Source organism: Argiope bruennichi, chromosome 4, assembly GCF_947563725.1.
Source record: "Argiope bruennichi chromosome 4, qqArgBrue1.1, whole genome shotgun sequence".
In the NCBI taxonomy this organism is placed as follows: domain Eukaryota; kingdom Metazoa; phylum Arthropoda; class Arachnida; order Araneae; family Araneidae; genus Argiope; species Argiope bruennichi.
In genome coordinates, this window is record NC_079154.1 from 103,941,862 (window position 1) to 103,963,779 (window position 21,918).

Genomic DNA, 21,918 nt, shown 5'->3' on the forward strand with positions numbered 1-21,918 from the left:
ATTTTCGTTTTCTTATTTTTCACATATTTATTTTCTAAGGAAACAAAATCATTTGCTTCATTTTATTATATTTTAAGTTGGGTTAGTTATGAATTAAAAATTCAAATAGTTAATTTAAATTCTTTAAAAAGAATAATTAATCAAGATGACACGCGAGCAAGCAATTAATCGTAATTAAAAATTTACGTAATAATTAATTCAAATCGTAAAAATAAGAGATCAAAACAATTAAACAACGCTGAGATTACAATGAAATTAAATGCTTTCATCTGAAATAATAATAAGGTTCAATATTATAAAGTCCAATATTTGATCAAATGAAAATTTAGAATTTAATTAATCTATTTATTTAAATTGTTTTTAAAATTATAGCAAAAATATAATTTTTTTTCAATCTTTCCACGGAAAGGAATGTAATACATACTTTTAATGTCCTAACTCAATGTGGTTAAGGATCTAATATATAAATTTTGATTACTAATTAATATTTTCGGAAGAATATATAGAATAACCAACTTAAGAAAAATAATTTCTTTAAACAAAACAAAAAAAAATACAGATTTAATTATTTTTAGTTTTATAAATGAATCTTTGCTATAAATTTGCAAAACTTTCATCAAATTGAAAAATTTATTTCTTTTCATGTAAGCAACTTCATCCTTTTTTCCCTCAGGTAACCAATACCATTATTATTTTATCAAGTAACCGATCCATCAGTTTTCGTTCAAGTAACAGTTACCATCATTTCTCCTGTTAAAGTAACTGTTACAATCATTTATACCAAACTAAGGAAAATAGTTTCTTTAAACAAAAGCAAAAAAATACAGATTTAATTATTTTTAGTTTTAAAAATGAATCTTTGCTATAAATTTACAAAACTATTATCAAACTGAAAAATCTATTTCTTTTCACGTAAGCGACTTCATCCTTTTTTCTCTCAGGTAATTACCATTATTATTTTATCAAGTAACCGATCCATCAGTTTTTCTTCAAGTAACAGTTACCATCATTTTTCTCCAGTCAAGTAACCATTACAATCATTTCTCTTGCCACGTAACCGTTGCCATCATTTCTCCTGTCAAGTAACCGTTACAATCATTTCTCTTGCCACGTAACAGTTACCATCATTTCTCCTGTTAAGTAAGCGTTACAATCGGTTCTCTTACCACGTAACCGTTACCACCATTTCTTTTGTCAAGTAATGATCCATTTCTTGACAGATTATTTCTTTTCAACTATTTGCAAAGACCCGAACTTATCATTGGCTGAATAAAAGCAGAGAAAGGAAATAATACATCTACGATCCGATTAGATACGAGAAAATAGTGCTAAAAACGGTCACAAAAGAACTTAATTTAATATAAAAACAGTACAAGTATAATGCATATTGTTTAAAGGGGAGAAAATTCAAAATTCAATATGATCATTTTGTATGAAAATATTCTTGCGTCCGCTGTGAAATGATGGATTCAACTTGGTCTGGCAATGCAGTTTTTAAGAAATGTGCATAAAATACATGAAGATGAGTTAATTAATTCTATTTCTGTTTTAACTGAAATTCGGTACAACCGTTAATTCAAATTGCCACTTTAAAAAAAAAATTGGAAATTCGAATCTCTTAATATCTTAGCAAGCTAATATTTTAAATTTAATCCATCTGCTTTCGCGCGTATGATTTGATAGCATCAGTCGTCGTATTCTGCCAGTATGTATATTATATATATATATATATATATATATATATATATATATATATATATATATATATTTAAATTCTAATTTCAATTTAATCTATTTCCAAGATTTTATCTTAACTTAGCCCATCGTAACTTCATTCTAAAATATTCTCTTATTTCGTGATCCAATTCCACTTTCGGTTTAATTAATTCCTCTGTAAAAATAATGCGCCATCAGTGCTACGTATCGAGAGAAAGTGATATCTTCGGTTGCCCTTGAAAAAGTGTCAAGGTCACCATGTGTATTGAATTGGCGCCTGGCCAGTAATCCTATGTTATATAAGACTAGTGATCATTTGTTCATCCCTTTTTGCCTTTTGCTTTTGTGCCGCGCTGCTCCTTCTTGTAAATAATCATGTTTGCCTCCCGAAAGAGAATAAAACGGAATCAAAAATACCAAGTCTCTTCACTGCTTCGAACCTGCATTCAACTTAAACCAATAATATGTTACACACACATATATATATTGGAATCAATATGGTCCAATGGTCTGTCCGTAAAATTTATTACATTCTGTTGTGATTTTTGTATCGTGTCATTTACAGGAGAAATTGCATACATCATGAAATGTACAGGTTCAATGATCTGTTTGTAAATTATTATATTCTATGTGCTACATGTGTAATTTTGTATTATGTAATTTACAGAATTTCAGTGACCGGATGTCACGAGAGATTTAGTTACCCGATACCTTTTCATATCCTGAAAACGTGGAATCACATTATGTATGCGAATGATAATGAGAAATTATCTAATAACGTTACTTGTTGCATAAAATTAAATTCAAGTTTGAGAATGTATAGTAATATAAATCAGAAAATTTTACCTGATCAAATCTGTTTACATCATTGGATAAAAGATTGACCATCTGTCCAACCGTTGTGCGACTCAGTGCGTACTGACTAAGTTTCAAAGCCTAAAATAAAAAAAATTGTACTGTTAATAAGATGCGAAAATTTACTTCAAAAAAAATTATGATACCAAAAGCACCATGAAAAAAAAATCTGCTCACCTTACGATATACAAGAGTACAGCAAGCGATTCGTACTCGCATTCCAGTCCTTTGTGCCCCAAAGAAATACTTGTGGTGAGTGAAAACAAACATGGCGGCCAACAGGCACACAGCGGCCGTGTAGCCATATAAGTAATCGTTCGTTAACGTCCTCATCCTCGAAAAATGTTCGATTAGGTAACCAAGAAATATCGGTTGCAGAACGTGAATAAAGCATTCCTGAAAAATAATAGCAACATCCATAAATATTTAGGTTAAATTTTTTTTTAACTGCAATTCTATCAATTACATGTGTGGTGGTAAATTCATAAGCCAGATAACAACCTCCGGAAAGAAGTGTACACTTCTGTCTAGTGGCTTTGTTACTCGGCTCTGATTCCTAACGTTGCAAGTTCAAACCTCAAACTTGCATAAAAATAATAATTAAAAATGATTAGAAACGTCTCCAACAGTTTTTAGGTGTTTCAACCTATGTTACATATCTGGCTTCATAAGATTAGATGACCATCAGACCCCGGATCCCACAAGAGGACGATGAGCTGTCAATTAGGAGAAAAGGTAGAAGATGCTAAAAAGTAACCATTTGCAGTGACAAAACAGATCGAACCAGGATCAGGATTAGTGTCGCAGAATCAAATCAATCATTTACCGAAAGGGATGGCCGAGTTCAACCAGTGAAGTAACGTTTTTTTTTTTTTTTTTTTTTTTTTTGGCACAAGAGTCGTTTTTTTGATTAAACTGCGCCAGACTAAATAATATCGAAGTTTCCTCCAAAAGTTACGACATTATTTGAAAAAAAATGGTTTATAATTGTTGTCAGCATTTTAGTTTTGAGTCTTAAGGCATGCCACAAAGACAAAAGATTAATTTTTTAAAGTCAAGTTAAGACAAGGGAGTAAAGAAATAATACAATGTCGTAAGTACGTTTTTTTTTATTTATTATTAAACCATACATGGTTATTGGTTTAAAAAATCAAACTATGGCCCGGAAACCACATATTCTCGCTATGCCAATGACTCCATCGCAAATAGGGCTCTCTACAGGAAGGATCGTATTCTCCAAATAAGAACACAGAGATCTTCCCCGTGATCTGGGCGTCCTGGGTTCGAATTCCGGTACGGGCAAGGTTGTTCTTCATTTGTTCTATCTGTGAGATGTGTGTGAATGTGCCCTCCTGTAAAAAGGGGTTGTGCAAGCGAATGTGATGCGTGAGTAGCTAAAACGTACTCTTGGCCCTAATTGGCGCTACTAAAAAACAAGAGACGCTCCCCCACCGGCTTAAATCGCTGTCTTCGTAACAGCGGGCTTGTCTATGGCAAGTGCCATAAGAAACAACAAAAGAACACAGAGAAAGTGACTACGATTTAGGAAAGCATTCACTATCCGTGTATTCGTATTTCTTTTAAAATCAACATAGAAAGCAATTGGTATTGGCATGCTAGTTCAGAGGTAAAAAAAAAATATATATAAATCATGATGCAATGGGATGCTCCGACTAGGCGTAAATATGACTAGGACAGAGAGAAGAAGGTTTCGAACAAAATTGAGGCTTGGAATGAACTATTTAGAAGTAAATTTTCTTATAAGAGGCCATATAATTTCAAAGACTTACCATTTTCATCCAATATACAGAAAAATATGGCAGAGGTTAGATTCTACTTAAAACAAATCACACACGAAATTCATCAAAATGGATATAGGTGGAAATGGAATTTCAACGTTTCTACAATGTTTTGCACAAAAAATAAGCAAAGATGCCCCGTATGATTTACGGATAGCTTGTTCTATTTGAACTGTTCTTGATATAATCAGAAATTTAAATCTCTTTTGCGATTAATCATTCTACTTGCAGTCGAAATTAGGTTAAGTAGCTTAGACGAAAAACTATATTACAATTTTGCAGCAATACAAGAAAAATTTTGAAACAAATTTCGTGATTCTGAACTTGTTTTGATAACAAATATGACACATGATCCAGCACTCTCTTATCAAATTTTCACACCACACCAATAAGAGGATGTTTCCTCCTCAACTCATGTTACGCGCATTATTTAGTGACCTTTGAAGCATAAGATCTCGAAGATTACGACAAGGTATGTATACATGAAATAGCCTTCGTGGAAAACCGCCCCCTTTTCACTCGAATTAATTTAACTCTTTAATTAATTGACATCCGATATGGAACATTTACTATTATTTTCATATATGTAAAAACTTAAAAAAAGATAAGATTTTAAAGCATGTACAAATGATTTGAGAGTTTAAAACGAATTGAAACTTAATTTATGAATGACTATAATTCAAATCTCTGTAATTTACTAAATCAGATATTTCATTGCATGCAAAGAGATTAAGTGTTCAGAAATGACAAAATAAATGTGCAAATGTTTATTATTTGAAAATGTATTATATTTGAAAAATTTGTCAGATGATAAAAAAAACTGATTGTGTAAAAAGGAACCGCTAATCGTCGTTTAACAAGCAACCTCATTTATTTCAATTTCCTTAATTTTACAACAAGAAGCAACAGCTGAATTTTTCGTAATTAAAAAAGCACCAATTATTTCCGCTCTCTTATTTTCTTTTTAAATCAGACATGAACATACAGTCATATTCATACCAAAACTGAAAAAAAATTACAATTATTCGTTATTGGTTGCGGAAAATTCAGCTTTTTTTTTCCCTATTGTGAAATTAGAGAAATTCATATAAATGGTGTTGCTTGTTAAGAGATCATATTCAGTCTCTTTGTGTTGAAATTGTAAAAAGAAAAATTTGTTCAAACTATTTGATAGAAGTATACCAAAATTCTTACAGCTGTAAATATGATTGTTTAATAAAAGTAAACATTTTATAAATAAACTTGTATTTTAGAGAAAATAAATTTTTTTTCAAGATTCCCCCCCCCCCCCCTCTTTTTTAACGAGAAAGAGAAAGAAGAGAAAAGAAAAATCAGGAGGATTACTTTTTAGTCTCATGGACAGAATTTTTTTCCTGCAATTTATGCGATAGAACCTTTAAAGATTTATAAATTTTTCTTAGAAATTGAAAAATCATTTCAATAATCATTAAAAAGTAATTTTTAATCTCGAGAATACAACTGCGCACGACGAAAATAAATAAATAATGGCTTTAAAAAGAGAGTCGACGAAAGCTAATACTGCATAATTAAGAAGTTGGAAATATTAATAGGAATTGTATGCATAATTTAAAAAAAAAAACCAGAATACAAGGTTGAAAGATTAACTTTGTTTTTTGTTACATTGAAAGGAGATTTTTAGTTTATAATCCAGCTTTTACTCTAAGACTACAAACGAAGCTCTCAGAAATCTGGACATAAAAAAAAAAGATTAGAAGAAAATATGCATGGATAATTAAAATTTTGGATATACCGAAAATATACCAAATCGGAACGAAAAAAAAAAAAAATCCTCTCAATTCTGAGATTTAACGGTCTTTCTCGAGTCACGGTAGATTAGCTACAGAGTTACGTATTAGCGAACGTCAAGTTCAAAAGTCCTTCGGTTGATGTGGATTGGAATTTTAGAAAACGGGTAGGGCAATCTTAAGAGCCATCCTCGCCATCTGATCATAGTTCGAATTGTGAAGCTTGCACCAAAATATTTCTCCAGTAACTTCGAAGTGAGATATTTTTCAAGGAGAAATTTGAGTGGTCTTTCTTTTTTAAAGATTATTTTATTATTTTTAAGTATAGCTTTTCATAAAATGTTTAAACGTTATAAAAAAATAAAAAAATTGGGAACATTTAGACTTTTCTTTAAATTTAATTTATTTTAAGCGAAAAAAATATTAAAACATGGGGAAAATATTTCGAAAGATTTTTTTTTGTTAGTTTTCTTCCAATTCAACAAATATTTAAAGACAGAAAAGATGAAAATAAAAAAAGATGTAATCATTTGATTTTGCTTCAAGAAAATTCGACCTGTAAAAAATAAAATTATTATCATAGATTCTAATGTATTCTTAATTAGCACAATTCATCTTAATAATTTTAAGTAAGTGAATAGGATTTTATCACTGCATCTTTTTTTGCATGTAAATTTTCCAAAAAAAATTTCCTCAAAGAATATTTTACGTTAATATCATATGCTATCTTGTTTTTATTCCATCTGTTAAATTTTTATTTCTCCGCGAACTCTTTCTGCAGAATAATTTTAAATTTGTTTTTCTTTTACTTTTTTTAATTCTCTAGTAATTTCCATTCCTTTTAACACTGAGTCAAGCGCAGTATAGAAAAAAAAAAAAAACCTTTAATAAATTTAATCAACAAATCCTCTTAATAACAGAGCTAACCTAAATGATTATAATTTTAATGTTTTTTTTAAATAAGCCGTATCTTTATTTTTCGGTTAAATAGATGCTTAACGAAGCTTGTCGGATTTTTCAGAAATTGTCCCATTATATAAAAGTTCGATATACCATCAATTTTAAGTAGAAATTGAAATTCGGGGGATTTATTTTCTGCTGATTATGACGCAAACGAAAAAGAGTTGTTGCGTTCGAAAATGTAAACAAGAAATTATGCGCTTAAACTTAATGAAATAAATCATAAAATCTAGATAGATTAGATAAATATGTTACATAAAGTAAAGAAATACAAAATGTAGTTAAATTAAAGAAAATGTTTGCATAACAATATTTTTAGGGCCGGATGTTTAACAGGTGAAATTTTTCATAACAATTTGTAGTATAAGTTGCAAAAGAGTAAGGAAATTAGTGGATTAATATTACGGTTTCTTCAAATATATATTAATTATTATGCATGGATCTATTGCAATATTTAAAAAACAGCTCTTTTCTGATATTATCATATTTCACCTAACTCGAATCTATCTTTGTAGATTTAATAAAAAGTATGAATGAAACGTTCAAATGCTAATTAATAGTAATTTTTAATTAATTAGCGTTAATTATAAGTTATTAATAATAATTTATAATAATAATGAATTAAAATGCATCAACACTTCGCTGAAAGATTAAACGTGTTATCACAAATCGATGATTTAACCTTTCAGCCGATGTACTTTTAGAATGAAAAAAGAATAAAAAATTGAGTACAAAATTTATTAATGATTCGTTCCACAGTAAAAATGTATGCATTTCTATCTTAAGTATCATGCTTAAAAACCAACTACCTATTTTCTATTAGCTTTATTTTAATATATTTGTTATTTTTAAGACAACTTTAGGAATATTTGGGGATAAATGAGCTGCAAACTTTTTTCTGCCGAAAGAATCATTAATAAATTTCGTCCTCTTCAGCGGCAATATTAACCCAATTTTTTTAATTGTATAAAGATAAAAAAAAATTCCTAAGTTATTAAGAAAACAAAAAGCAAAATGGCATACACAAAGTATTCATAATTTTATTTAGTTCAATGAAGTTATACAATCAAAATAATTTGAGAAATTAAATTTAATAGTTTTACATCATATGATAACACTTGCAATGGTCAATATATATAACCACACGTCATTTGTCACGTTTAATTTATTCTCCCTTTTTGTGATTAGCAAATTATACAGCATTACCAAACTCTTGAGAGGACGTTATTTCAAGAGGTATTAAAAAATATTGGCCAATAAATCTTGATGGTCAAACTATAATTTTTCATATTGTTGATGTTTTTATTTTTTTATTTATTTTGTTCAATTATTTCTTGTACTATTTTTGCTTGAAGACGTGTACTGTTCTGTTTTTATCAACAGCTTTTGAAATAATTTTAACTGTTTAAAAGAATAATGTCAATTTTTTTTTGGTTTTTGTAAACTCCCTGAAATCTTCGAATAACATGGAATCTGATCTCACTTTGGAATCATGACTTTCCACTAACTGCATACTGTGATTATGAGCTCTAATGTTATGCTCTTATGCATATAAAACTAGCGAGTATACCAGTGCTTTGGTGATATTATCATGAAAATTCTGCTCATATATGCGCTTATGATGCAAATGGGTTAAATAGTGGCCAGACGACGAGAACGATACCTGAGCTAGCGCATATATGGCTTTTCTTGAGTATTTCTTAGAATATAGAAAACTCTGGATCTGAATCGGACATCTTATCATCAAGCCACCACGGCACTTACTTTCTACCACAGCCAGGCACTAAGAAATTCAAGGAAGCTTGATTGAATATAAAAAAGTCCTCTTTCATGCGACTAATGTAGATTTAAATAGGTAAAGGGTTTTAAATTATACGGTTAAACTATTCATAAAAATAATAATGGAATTTTTTTATGCATAAAATTATCCTATGTATAGTTAATTATGTATAAAATTATTAAACAAGCTTTCAGTTGTCTAGACAGCACAGTCATAACTTCGTGGCTAATTAACATACCCATCACTGATGACAGACTATACCGCCTGGTGAGGGCTCCATACGATTCTCATAATCGAATCGGTTTTACATGATTCTCAAGGCGTAGCTTTCGTGACGACTCGATCAGTCAGTTTTTACCATATGACATCGTGATAAGTACGCCCTCTCTTTCCGCTCATCTAGTTATGTATATGATTTTAAAATAGAAGGAAATATATAATAAAATTTTAAATTAAATTAAAATCGTGAAAGTAAATAATTTTTTTCTTCTTCTTGTTGTTGTTTCTTATGGCACTTGCCATGGACAAGCCCTCTGTTACAAAGACAGCGATTTTAAGCCGGTGGGGGAGCGTCTCTTGTTTTTTATAGTAGCGCCATCTAGGGCCAAGAGAACGACTTAGCTACACACACGTCACAATCCGTTTTACGGGGCGGACTTCATTCACACATTTTCATTCACTCATCCACAAGTAGTGATTTAGACCTGAATCAGAGAACGATCACCCCTGATCCAGTACCCCCAGTGTATTACTCTCGACATGGATGACTTTGTGACCACGACAGATTTATACGCGCGTCAGCCACCAAGCACGCGGGGAATCTTCGAGGTTCGAACTCGCAACTTAAGGGGCAGTAAATAATTTTTTCTATTTGATCTAAACATCCCCATTATTCTGATATCGACAAATAGTAGCAAATTGTTCGGAAGGCGATAGCCCAGCGCGCTCATAGTTTTCATTTCAATTCTCATTATGTAAAGATGATGCTCAACATTACAAACGCATATTGTGATATCTCGATGATATTGTTATTTAAAATCATGCTACTGTTCCAGTTAGTTACTTAAAATCATGCTACCAGTCAGTGACTAAGCGGCACTTTTAAAAGTAATTCTTATTTAAATTCTCACGACTAGAATAAATATTATGCATATTTGATTATTTACGGCAAACAATTTCTTTAAAAAAAATTTGCAATTAATATAAAAAAATAGTTTTTACTATAATTATTTTGTTATTGTTTATATTTTGGCATTATGTTTATATTTGCAATATTTTGTCAATGTTTATATATGTTTATATTTTCAATGTATATTAATATTAATAAATATACATTAAATTATATTTTTTAAAAACTTAATTTTTCCACATTTAGCTACTTTGTACTTCACTGCTCTTTGTCGCTGCCATTCTGCTTGACCTCATAATCATAAATCCAAGATTTACACCTCCCTACATTATTTTTCCGCATATAAAGTCTTGTAAGTGTAGAAGAAAATTAGTTCTCCCAGAAAATCTGGTGCCGGAGGGGAGAGGGTCACATTATGCATTGTCGGATGCAGAAAACATAATGCGGCATCTTTGTCAACAACTAGTCAATTTTGTTTTAAATTTCAAATTTTCAAAATTTAATTATCATGTTAACGATTTATTTCAGTTTAATATTTTTTATTTTCATATAGTAAAAATATTTTTTAAGCACATATCGCGGAAAAAAAGTTATTTTTTTATAGCAGTATATTGCTAATGTTATAAAATTCTTGAACAATTAACCATAATTTTTTTCAATCTCAAATAAAATAATTTAATTATTATGATAAATTACAAAGATATAAAAAATTTCAAGCAAATATAACATTAAAAACAATTATTTTACTGTGACAGTCAAGATAATTATAATATAACTACTTAAATGAATAATTAATATTACAACATCTCATAAATTAAAAATTAATTAAATTATATTTAATAATGATATTAGCAATTAAAAACAAATATTATAATCTTAGTATTTTATAATACATAGAATTTGCCTTTACTAAAAATTTATCTTTATGAAAGCTACATTAATAACATTTTTAGTGCATGCCCGTCCCCCCCTCCCTCTATTCAACAGCCTCAGACAAATGAATTTTTAGAAATCCAACCGATACATAACGGCATCCTAAATGAGCAATATGGAATTTAATAACATTTTTAGTGCATGCCCGTCCCCCCTCCCTCTATTCAACAGCCTCAGACAAATGCCTTTTTAGAAATCCAACCTATACATAACGGCATCTTAAATATGCAATATGGTGCATGCCCGTTTAGTGCATGCCCGTCCCCCCTCCCTCTATTCAACAGCCTTAGATAATTGCCTTTTTAGAAATCCAACCTATACACAACGGCATCCTAAATGGGCAATATGGAACTTCGAATAATTGTCCCTAAGTTTCCCACATTTTCGTCTTTTCCGTAAATTTCATGTCGTTTCAGTATGGTCTCATTTTTTTAATGCAGCAGGTCACACGAGGATAATAAAAAACATATCATAATGCAACAATACAAAAAATACATCCTTAATTCACCCCATAAATGATAAAGGATAGTTGATTCTGTTATTTGATTTGCAGATATTTTATACAATTGTGAAAGGTATTCAAATTTACCCTTGAATATGATTATAAAGTCCTTCTAAACCACGGTAGTTTGTTTATAATGTAAATGAATGTTCGTTTCCATAGCACAACAGGTGTTATCACGTACCCGTGACCATGAAGATCCTGACCTGTGTACATTGCAGTGAATCGGTTAGTGAATTTCATAAATAACAGAGCAAAAATCATCACTTAGTTCTTCGCTGAAGTGGGTGCAAGCACTCAGCCATGCACTTTATAATCCGGATTAGCGGGCGAAAACGGCTTTCTCAGAAATTATTCGAGCGTTTCATCAGTGCAATGATTTCATTTTTCCATGACTATTACGTAGAAGTAAGTAATCATAACCGTGAACAATTAACCTTGAAATGAGATACATGCAGTGGACACTTCCGTAAGTTCTCCAAATATTTCGCCAAATGTCGGCAAATAAATATCTGACATAGCATCTTGGATCCAATAGTTTTGGAATGGTAAACAGATGAAAAGAATTTCAAGAATCGTTAATACTTTGGAGGAAATATATCAAATTACTGAAATAAAAATGCAATAATACCCCGAAGCTATGCAACAGGTGGGAGTGACGAAAAAAAAATGCCTAAATCGTTATTGCGTATATCGAATATTAAAATCTTTATATCAATATATGCAAATTTTAATTAATTGGAGGCATGGGCTAGGAAAACAGCTATTTGAAAGTCAGCATGTGATAAAAAAAATCAATTTTCAGAAATATTGATACGCATATTAAAAATGTTATATAAATCCATATTGGGCTTTCTGATTAAATAGCTAACTAAGGCTTTTGGGTTTAAGCAGGGGCATCTATTTCGATTAAAAAGACGTTATTGGCCAGGTTATCAAATAAATATATTTAAAACAAATCTTTTAAGAATTATAAAATGTAAGAATAGCATTAATATTTTACTTAATATGATGAGTTTATTTAGTATAATTGTTCAGGATTTTATCTGTTTCATTATATTCATTTTTATAACAGTATTTATGTACACGAAATCTCTTATTAGCGCATTAACTGCCACGTGACTCATCTGTGATTCACATCTAGCATCCAATTGATTCCTACAAACTGTCTAATTAGATGAATCTATATCTTCTTCAACCAAGAGACAGCAAAGAACAGATTGCCTACTATGATCTATGATCCAAATCATAGGTCTAATTTACGGCGACTAACCTATTAAATAATATCTGCAAACATGATGCCAGGGTTACTAATATTACTAATATTATTACTAATAAGTTATGAGCATGAGCATTTTCACAAAATTACTAAAACAAAAAAAATTATTATGTCAATTAAGTTTAAAAATATGATGAAATGTAAAACTAAATTGACCAGTCTATTAAAACAAGGGCCTCATAATGCGCTCCGCTTAGAGCCACAAAATGCCAAAATTTGCCAGTTCATAAAATTCAATTGTTTTGATGTAAATGAGATATAAAACAGGATTATCCTAATTTATATTATATTTAAAACTTGAACAAATTGACCTGATGACAAAATGATTTTTCCTTCTCATATAAAATGTCTCACAACGCATTTATATCCACTGAAATATTGACATTGCACATTATTTCCAAAATGTTAAAGATATGCATATAGTTCCAATCGGGGAAACGCACTAAATGAAATAAAGAATTATTTCATGTTTTTCCAATCAATAAACATATTGCTAAAGAAGTTCCACTATCCTACCAAATGAAGTTTTGAATACCTCTATTTAAAACAATTTTAATATATTTCTATAACTGGTTCAAAGAACATCATAAAATAGAAGGTTGAGTGCCCTAAAATTATGCAACTAAGTTTCATAACTCGGTCAGTTTTGATAACATAAAAAAATATAATTTACTAATACGTTGGCTACCGTGAGTAATCTGTGACTCACATCTATTATTAATTAGATAATAATTTTTTTCCACAGAGAGCGAAGAAAGATGGAAAGGGTGATAATCAACCTAATATTTTGTTGATGTAATGTATAAATAATTCGGATTTAATGCCTACGCTTTTAAATTTTAGATTCTTTTTGCTTATAAATTTTTAATCATTCAAGATTATTTCTAAGCATTTAAATTTAAAAGTAACATAGAATCAAGATGAAAAAAATAACAAAACACTACAATGAAATAGATGCACATTTTTTTAATGTTTACTTCAACTCTTGTTATTGATGATAAATAAAATTGTTAGCATTAAAATATTGGAGAGTTTGATACATTGACAAACACTCGCTTCCACTTTCGCAAAAAAAATTGAATAAATTATTTAATTCAATTCTGTTTAAAAGTTTATGAATAATTTTCTTAAAATTAAAACTACAGCATTCTAAGTATTCTACATAGTGAATATAATGCTCGGTTTAAAGGGGAAATCATTCAAATCACAAAAATCATTATTTATTTCAAATGATATGATAATTTGGTTCATTTCAAAAACATTTTGAGATAAGCTCAGTTATATATAATAAAAATTATTATTAGATTCGCGATAAAGAAAACTTTCCTAATTTTATGACATTAATTTTAAACATTAATTGAATTAGTGTGTGACTATATTTCAAGATTCTTACTTTTAACTAACAAATCATGCTCAATAAAAGAAAAAAAAGAAAGAGGAAAAAAGAGAAAGTAAAAGAAGCACAATTATTTGAAATTTCTGAACAGTTTCAAGAAGAAAAAAAATCTTACAATAATTATTGGAAACTTTCAGGTAAGCAATTCAAACACCAATCATATTTATATGTATCAAAAACTTTTGATAGATGGAAAAAAATATCCATTTACCTCAATCAAAGTGTATATTCCATTAAGACAATAATAAGGTCCAAAAGTTCGAATGGTTGCTCGGACAAGACTGGGATTTTTACCTTCTTTTTGTTTCTTTAGCTCCTTTTCCCATTCTCTGCCAAAAAGACATTATAAATTAAAAATGATTTTCATCAAAAATAAAAACAACATAACAAAATCTTAATTCAAAAATTATATCTTAATATTTGTAGGAATAGAGTGGTGGATTGAGATGTGCGAAGATAGAACCTGGCACCTTGTGGTTCGCAGCCGAGTAACATAACCACGATACAAAAGCAATTGCTCGTGTAGCGTAGCTGTTAACTGGCTTATAAACTGTTCACTACAATAGTAATGAAATAAATATATATCAATTGAAAGCAATTATGCAAAGGGGAATCATCATAAAATCAAGCATTCAGATATAAATGATTTTACATAATATTTTTAAAAAATTATTCTAATATAACAATTTTACTTTTTCATATATAAAGTGAACAAGGAGAAAGAATCGCGTTCGCCAAACACAATTTTTAGAGTTAATTTTAATCTATGAACACGATACTCAAAAATACAATTAATCGGATGAACGAAATTCGGTATGTAATCTCTACAGCAAAAATTGCAGATTATTATCAAATGCTAGAAGAAATTAATCAAGGAACAATTATATCTGTCTGATGAATGTGTTTGAGATAACACTAATGCGCAAAGACAAATTTGGATAAAATTAGGCATGCAGTTTATTGTCAGAATTATAAATGTGTATAGTGCAAAACCATGGGGTGGTAAAAATAACTATAAAAATCAAGTGATAGAATTAAAATTCCATAAGTAAGAAAAGTGGAACGAATCACAAATGCAATATTAAATCCAAAATGTTTAGAGTATTTTTATCAGCTCCTCATGCTTTTACCATTTTGTTTTGATTTTCATGTTTTTGATTTTAAAAAAATATTTTATACTCTTTAGTTACACTAATAAAAGAGTTAATAAAATATTCTCTCTCGTATACGTAGTAAACAGAAAGTATAATAAATTCGAACTCAAGAATTTGACTCTGACCGCGTTATAGATTTCCCTGATTTCGAAAAATACATTTTTGGGAAATGTCCGTCTGTCTGTCTGCGACAAGGATAACTCAAAAACGCTTTGAGTTAGACGAGTGAAATTTGATACACAGTCTTCACACCGAACTTCTAGATTTTTACCAAATTTTGAGCGAAATCCGTTCATGGAAAGTCTGTCTGTCCGCCCGTTCGAATATATGTTAACATGGTAACTAACGGAGAACTCCGGATGGATAAAACGAATGAAGCTAGATGAACGAAGAGAGCTAGATGGATAACATTTGGTACACAGATTTAACATCTATTGTGTAAAATTTGGTAGGTACCTAATCAAATTTTGAGTCAAATCCAACGAGGGGGTTGACCATCTGTCTGTCTGTACTTTTAGAAGCACTTAAAAGCAATAAACTCAATGAGTTAAATATATCAAATTTGGTATGGGAGTTTATGACTACAAATGTAGTTTTGAACAAAATTTTGTTTCAATCGATTGGGAAAAACGCATTTAAGATGCAGATTCGCGCTTCGGATGTTATTAACGCCATGCCAGTGATTAATCGCCAAATAACTCGCCAACGATGTTATTAATCCCATGCCAGTGATTAATCGCCAAATAACTCGCCAACGATGTTATTAATCCCATGCCAGTGATTAATCGCCAAATAACTCGCCAACGATGTTATTAATCCCATGCCAGTGATTAATCGCCAAATAACTCGCCAAGGATGATATGAGAGTTTCAGTAAACATGGTCATTTCACGCCAAAGATTAATATTTCGTAACTATTGAAAAAGACTTTCATTAGAAAGTACGCAAGAAAGTTTTAGGGAGACCACAACCACCAGTTTAATCTGAAAGCCTGAAATCGTCGTGATTTTATCTGAAGATCACTTTAAATCTGAATATCGAAGTTGCTTAGAAAATAAAGTTTAGGAGTCATCTTAAGACTGCAATGAAAGGCTTCAGACAAAAGAATGCGATTCTAATGAGTATGGTTGAAGGTCGAGGTTCGCATATGGTTATGTCATTGTCATTATACTCTGGCTTGAGGAAGAATGCATGTCGCTGATAATTGGAGCCAGGATGTTTTTTGCTGTTTTTGTTAAGTTCGTAGACAGTTTATTTAATTCCAATTAATTCCTTCAATTGTATCAATTTTGAGTTCGTGGTGTATAACATTAATTTTTCATGCACCATAGCGCTTCCGTCGCGATACGAAGAATTTTTTCAACAGAAACTGAATTTTGTTCAGTCAATATTATTACACATTGCTGGTGAAAAATAATTATGTTAATAATTTCAGAGTCCCAAGGATTGCATTATAAATTTTTACTAACAGAAAAGTCTGATATTCATAAACAGCAGAATCACAGTCATGATAAAATGAATTTCACTCATGTATAAAATCTCTTCAGATATGATTCAGAAACAAATAAGAATTTATTATGAGAAAGCCAAAAGAATTTTTTACTAAAAGAACGAATAAGCTTTATTTAATCCTTTCTAGGGCTGTGGGAAGTATGCTTCCCACCAAATGTATCAATCTTTGTATGAAATTATGTAGGTTGGCATAAGTTCTGACAAATTTTTTTAGTAAGTCAGAAACTTAGATGCTTCAGTTCTTTATCTGAGACAAAATGATGTGTCTTGATTTGTTACTTAATTATTAATTAACCAAATTATTAATTAATGAAATTAAATTTATCTAATAAGCTAAATGAATCCCTTTTCTTGTTCGAATTTCAAGCCTAAAAATATTTTAACATAATATGTCTAGAAAAAAATGGCCCTTTAAAGGGTTAACACACTTAATGATACTGAAGCTACATGATGTACTATGCGGTTAGGTTACGCTAGGCGCTTTTTATAGGCTTTTTATGCAAATCTATATAGTTGGATAGAGTATGCCAAAAAGGACGAAGTACACGCTGTTTTCACACTAACTCGCAAAAAGCAGTGTAACTGTTAAACATTTCATTAATGACTATCGAAAAACAACATTTAAATTTAGAGGAAAATTGATTAACAATTTAAGCTTACTTGTTGTTATTTTTTTTATCTTTATTAATCATTAATAATAATATTTTATTCACATGTGTCATTACCATTTTCAAGACTTTTCACGATAGACTGTTTTAAGTTGAATAACAAATTATTTGGACGTTCAATTTCTTTTGGTACAATATTACTAGACATTCATTCATGATATACGATAAAAAGCAACTTAAATTATCAAATTTTCTCTTATCTTTTCTGCGAAAATTCAGAAATAAAACTTACTTTATCATTTTTTCGCCAACTTTTTCCGATGAGTCAACATATGGACAATCATAAATATCCCCTAGTTTCAAATTTCCCTTTCGGCCTTTTATGAAAGTTGGGTTGAGCCACCTACACAAAAGAAGAAACAATATAAGGGTTTGAACAAATCGACAAACTTAATAGTAAATAATAATATGTACAATGAAACATATAATACAATTTTTAATCAATTACTTAAAAATATGATGCTGCTAATATACAAATTTCATCAGAAGTATTAATTTTAATGCTTTTGATACAGTATATTAAAGAATAACAGTGAAAAATTGTTTTAAAATTATCATAAAAATGTGACAAGTCGTACCTTTATTGTATACCAGTTATACATTTCTTATTTTATTCGATTTAAAAGTACGCGCAGAAGTAAGCATGCAATCATAAAAAATTTAATGGTCGTCTAACCTATTAATGAACTGTGAGTATAAAATACAGCATTATGAATGAAATTAATCACTGAATGTTTTTTCATAATGTTTTGATAAAAAAAAGTTTTTAATTGCCTATCCTCCCTGCGTCATTTACCTGAAAATGGAAGGGAAAAAAGGATAATGTCCTTCTTGATTTGTAAGTATTGTCCTTCCCCTCATAGGAATGGAAAAGCAATGACAAGTGGAAAATTTGCGAATTTTAGGCTACCTACACAAAATGACTCCAATGTCAAGTACCAATACAGCGTCCCCCGAATTTCGATGAAATTTATTCTGTCCTCAAATTCATTTAGATTAGGTATTTTTAGAGACGTTGTTCGGTTAATTATTATATGTCCAATATTGAGCAGAAATTAAATCATTATTGCTTTAAGAATTCAAACTGAACCAGTATGGTAGAGTTATAAATCCAAAGAAGAATTCGTTTGCAAGCTCAAAACTAATATAATTTGAACAAAGACTTTTTCTGGTTGCTGAGATTCCAATTTAACAACAAAAAAAATCGTTTCAAACGTCCAATAATCCGACAGATAGTTTATTATACTCTCACATCATTGTCTTTTTATGTATAATATCTGAACTCAGCACTTTTATTATCCAATTTTCCTCATTGTTTAATTTATTAGCAATTCTTAATAATTGCTTATCTATTTAAAACCACTAATCCTGTTTTTTGCTGATTGATAAAATGTTCAATGACTAGACATTTGATCTACTAAATCCAAATATGATTTTATGTTGAGTCAAGTTTTATAAATACCACTCACATAATTCATTTATATTATGATGACATATAGGTTTTTGATTATTAATCAAAATATTTCCAAACTTTCATGACTTTATTATTAATATCAAATATGATGTTTACATACGGAACTCAAATAACGATTTAAAATTGGGAATTCTTATCACAATTCTTTATCTTTGTCTTCACGAAGTTTTATTTTATTTCTGGGGATTAAAAGTTCAAGAAATGTGTTTATTTTCCTAAAATGTAACTAATTTATTCCACAATTTTCTGCCAGAAAACCTGCTCTTCCTGCACTACCCTAATTACGACACTGGTTCTTTGTGTTCTAGTATAAATGAAGTATTTCTCATGTTTTTTTTTAAATTCATAATATCCTTCTGTTTTTTTATTACTCCAGATAATTTTTCTATCCTATTACAAAGTAGAAAACCGTCGTAAACGGTTTCATATAATTATCGTTTTTTATATGCTTGTAAACTCTGTACGTACTCATTTCTGTTTTATCGTCTGTAAATATTCTGATGTTTAAATAAAGTTCCGTGACATGCCCTTCAAACTACTCAAAATGATTATAGGTAAGGAGGTATGAGATGCGTTCTGTTCTGTAAAGGGAGCGGTATTGAAATGAACTGGCGTATAAATGAGAAATTACGAACGTTAATTTACTATATATATAAGTTTATATCTGTGATAGGCATATCATATTCTAAATGAAAAATCCGCATGCTACAGAATTTAGTATAAAAAATATCTGGAAAACCAAGTTTGCTTGGCAGTTTTTTTTTTTTTTTAAAGAAAATATTTAGATACGAATCACATACTGTTTACATATGAATATTTTTTCAATCCTACCTATATATTAACTGGTCACTTAAATAATAAAAAATCGTGAATGCACTTAGTTTAACATGTTATTCGAAACAATCTGCTGTTATTACAGTATTCTTTATACAGTTTATCTATCATTACTTAATTTTTTTTAATTTATACTCAGTTTTACCAAAGTGAAATCGGGACTGAGATGGCGTTATATGACATTGTAAGCATGACAGCAGACAGAAAGAGGCTCTAATAGTTAGTTATAAAAAATGCTTTTTCTTTTCTAAATGTAAAATCCGGTTTTTACAGGAAAAACACCTACACAGATAAACTTAAAAAGCAAAACCTCATCTAAATATAAAAATGAATCCAAATCGTTAGAATCTAAGATACACGAAATAAATTTATATACATACAAAAATTGATCGTTTAAAGTTATAAGATAATATTATATATAATATTATCATTAATAATATAAAGTCAATATAAACTTAATATAAAGTGAATTTCAAATTAGAATACTAGTTACGAGAGAGAGAAAGCGTTTTAACTAATATAAAAAGAAGGAAGGAAGATAGAAAAATCAGAGACGTACATAGAGTAAATCATAAAACTTCGCTCTAAACAATAAATAAAATTAAAGAATTAAATATTTTATTAATACTTTTAATATTATTTTAAAAAGAAGTTTGATTTAAATCGAAACTAAATAAGGATCTCATTTTACGTATAATTAGATTTCGAAAGAAGAGATTTTTTAGAAGCTGCATATTTTCTAAAATTAAAGGATAATTATGCGTTAGTGTTTTTTAGAGCTCTACTTGTCGGTGTATTTGTCTTAGAACTAACTTAATATGGCTCAAATAAACTTTTAAGAGAGGAAATGTGCATTTCGAGACAAAATATAAATATTTATAGCTAAAACTTAAGTGTAATTCTGGTGTTCTCTATCATACCTTGCGAAAATATTATTACATAAAAATTATTTTTACATCGTTTTAAAATTTAAAGCCTTCTTCAGTTACAAATTTATCTATGAAAGTATGTATAATTAAAAATGTTCCCCTCGAATCTTACTGCGCGAAGTTAAACCAATATGGGCCTATAAAGGCGGAAGTCAATGAAAAAGTCGAGGATAGAACACTGTCGCTCATTTTTCAACTTTTGATGAGCCCAAAATAAGTGTACAATAAATAACTATTTATTTTGTCATCATAAGATAAATGACACTTTATAGTGACACAAAATAAGGCGTTAATTAAACGTAATGGCAGTTGGTAGATAATAATTTGTCCCATTTGGCATTCCAAGAAAATTGCATAGATAATTGATAAGAAGATGGAAAAGATAATTTCCAGCTCCGGCTTAGTCAGAAGTTCTAACTTATATAATGACCTCCAATTGTTCTTATTTCATAACATTAGCGCTTCTGCTTAAGGCACACATTTGTGACAGAAATGAATCGTTTTTAAATAAGATTGTGAATGCAAGCTGCAGGAAATTTGAAAATTTTTGTGTTCGATTATTTAAATCCAATTTAAAAGTGAAAAAAAAATTATGTTTTATACAAAAATTTAAAACAAAATTATCAAATATTCTTCAAGTTAACACAACTGATATAAAGTGCAATATAAAACACAATTGAGTTTTAAAAAACCAGGTTAACCTTTTCTAGGGCCGTGGGAAGTATGCTTCCCACCAAATTTATCAATCTTTGTATGAAATTATGTAGGTTGGCATAAGTTCTGACACATTTTTTTAGAAAGACAGAAACTTAGATGCTTCAGTTCTTTATTTCACACTAAATGATGCGTCTTGGTTTGTCACTTAATTATTAATTAAACAAATTAAATTTATCTAATAAGCTAAATGAATCCCTTTTCTTATTCTAATTTCAGGCCTAAAAATATTTTAACATAATATAGCTAGAAAAAAATGGCCCTTTAAAGGGTTAAGGAAGTATTGTAAATTTTCACCTATTTTTAACGACATTTCAGTCTTGTTAAAATTTGAAAAAACGCCCAATATGTAAATGATTTTTACGTTCTAGTATACGAAGCATAAAGAAAATAATCCTAACGACCAAAAAACTCAAATGCAAAATGTGTTTTACGAAATTGAGATTTTGATGAACTTTCACGCTTTAGATCGCCCCAAGTTTAAAAACACATTTTTGTTATAATGTTCGTCCATTATTT

The 21,918-nt window shown here is 29.6% G+C and overlaps 1 protein-coding gene across 2 annotated transcripts in view; it reads right to left on the reverse strand.

The window, feature by feature from the left end:
• Nucleotides 1-21,918, reverse strand: part of LOC129965887 (ATP-binding cassette sub-family C member 4-like) — a 104,984-nt gene that overhangs the window by 49,738 nt on the left and 33,328 nt on the right. For both annotated transcript variants that reach the window (XM_056080148.1, XM_056080149.1), the window contains exons 2-5: nt 17,681-17,791; nt 14,327-14,444; nt 2,749-2,967; nt 2,563-2,652 (exon numbers count right to left, since the gene is read on the reverse strand). In XM_056080148.1, the coding sequence (XP_055936123.1) occupies nt 2,563-2,652; nt 2,749-2,967; nt 14,327-14,444; nt 17,681-17,791 (538 nt within the window). The remainder of the gene's footprint in view (nt 1-2,562; nt 2,653-2,748; nt 2,968-14,326; nt 14,445-17,680; nt 17,792-21,918) is intronic.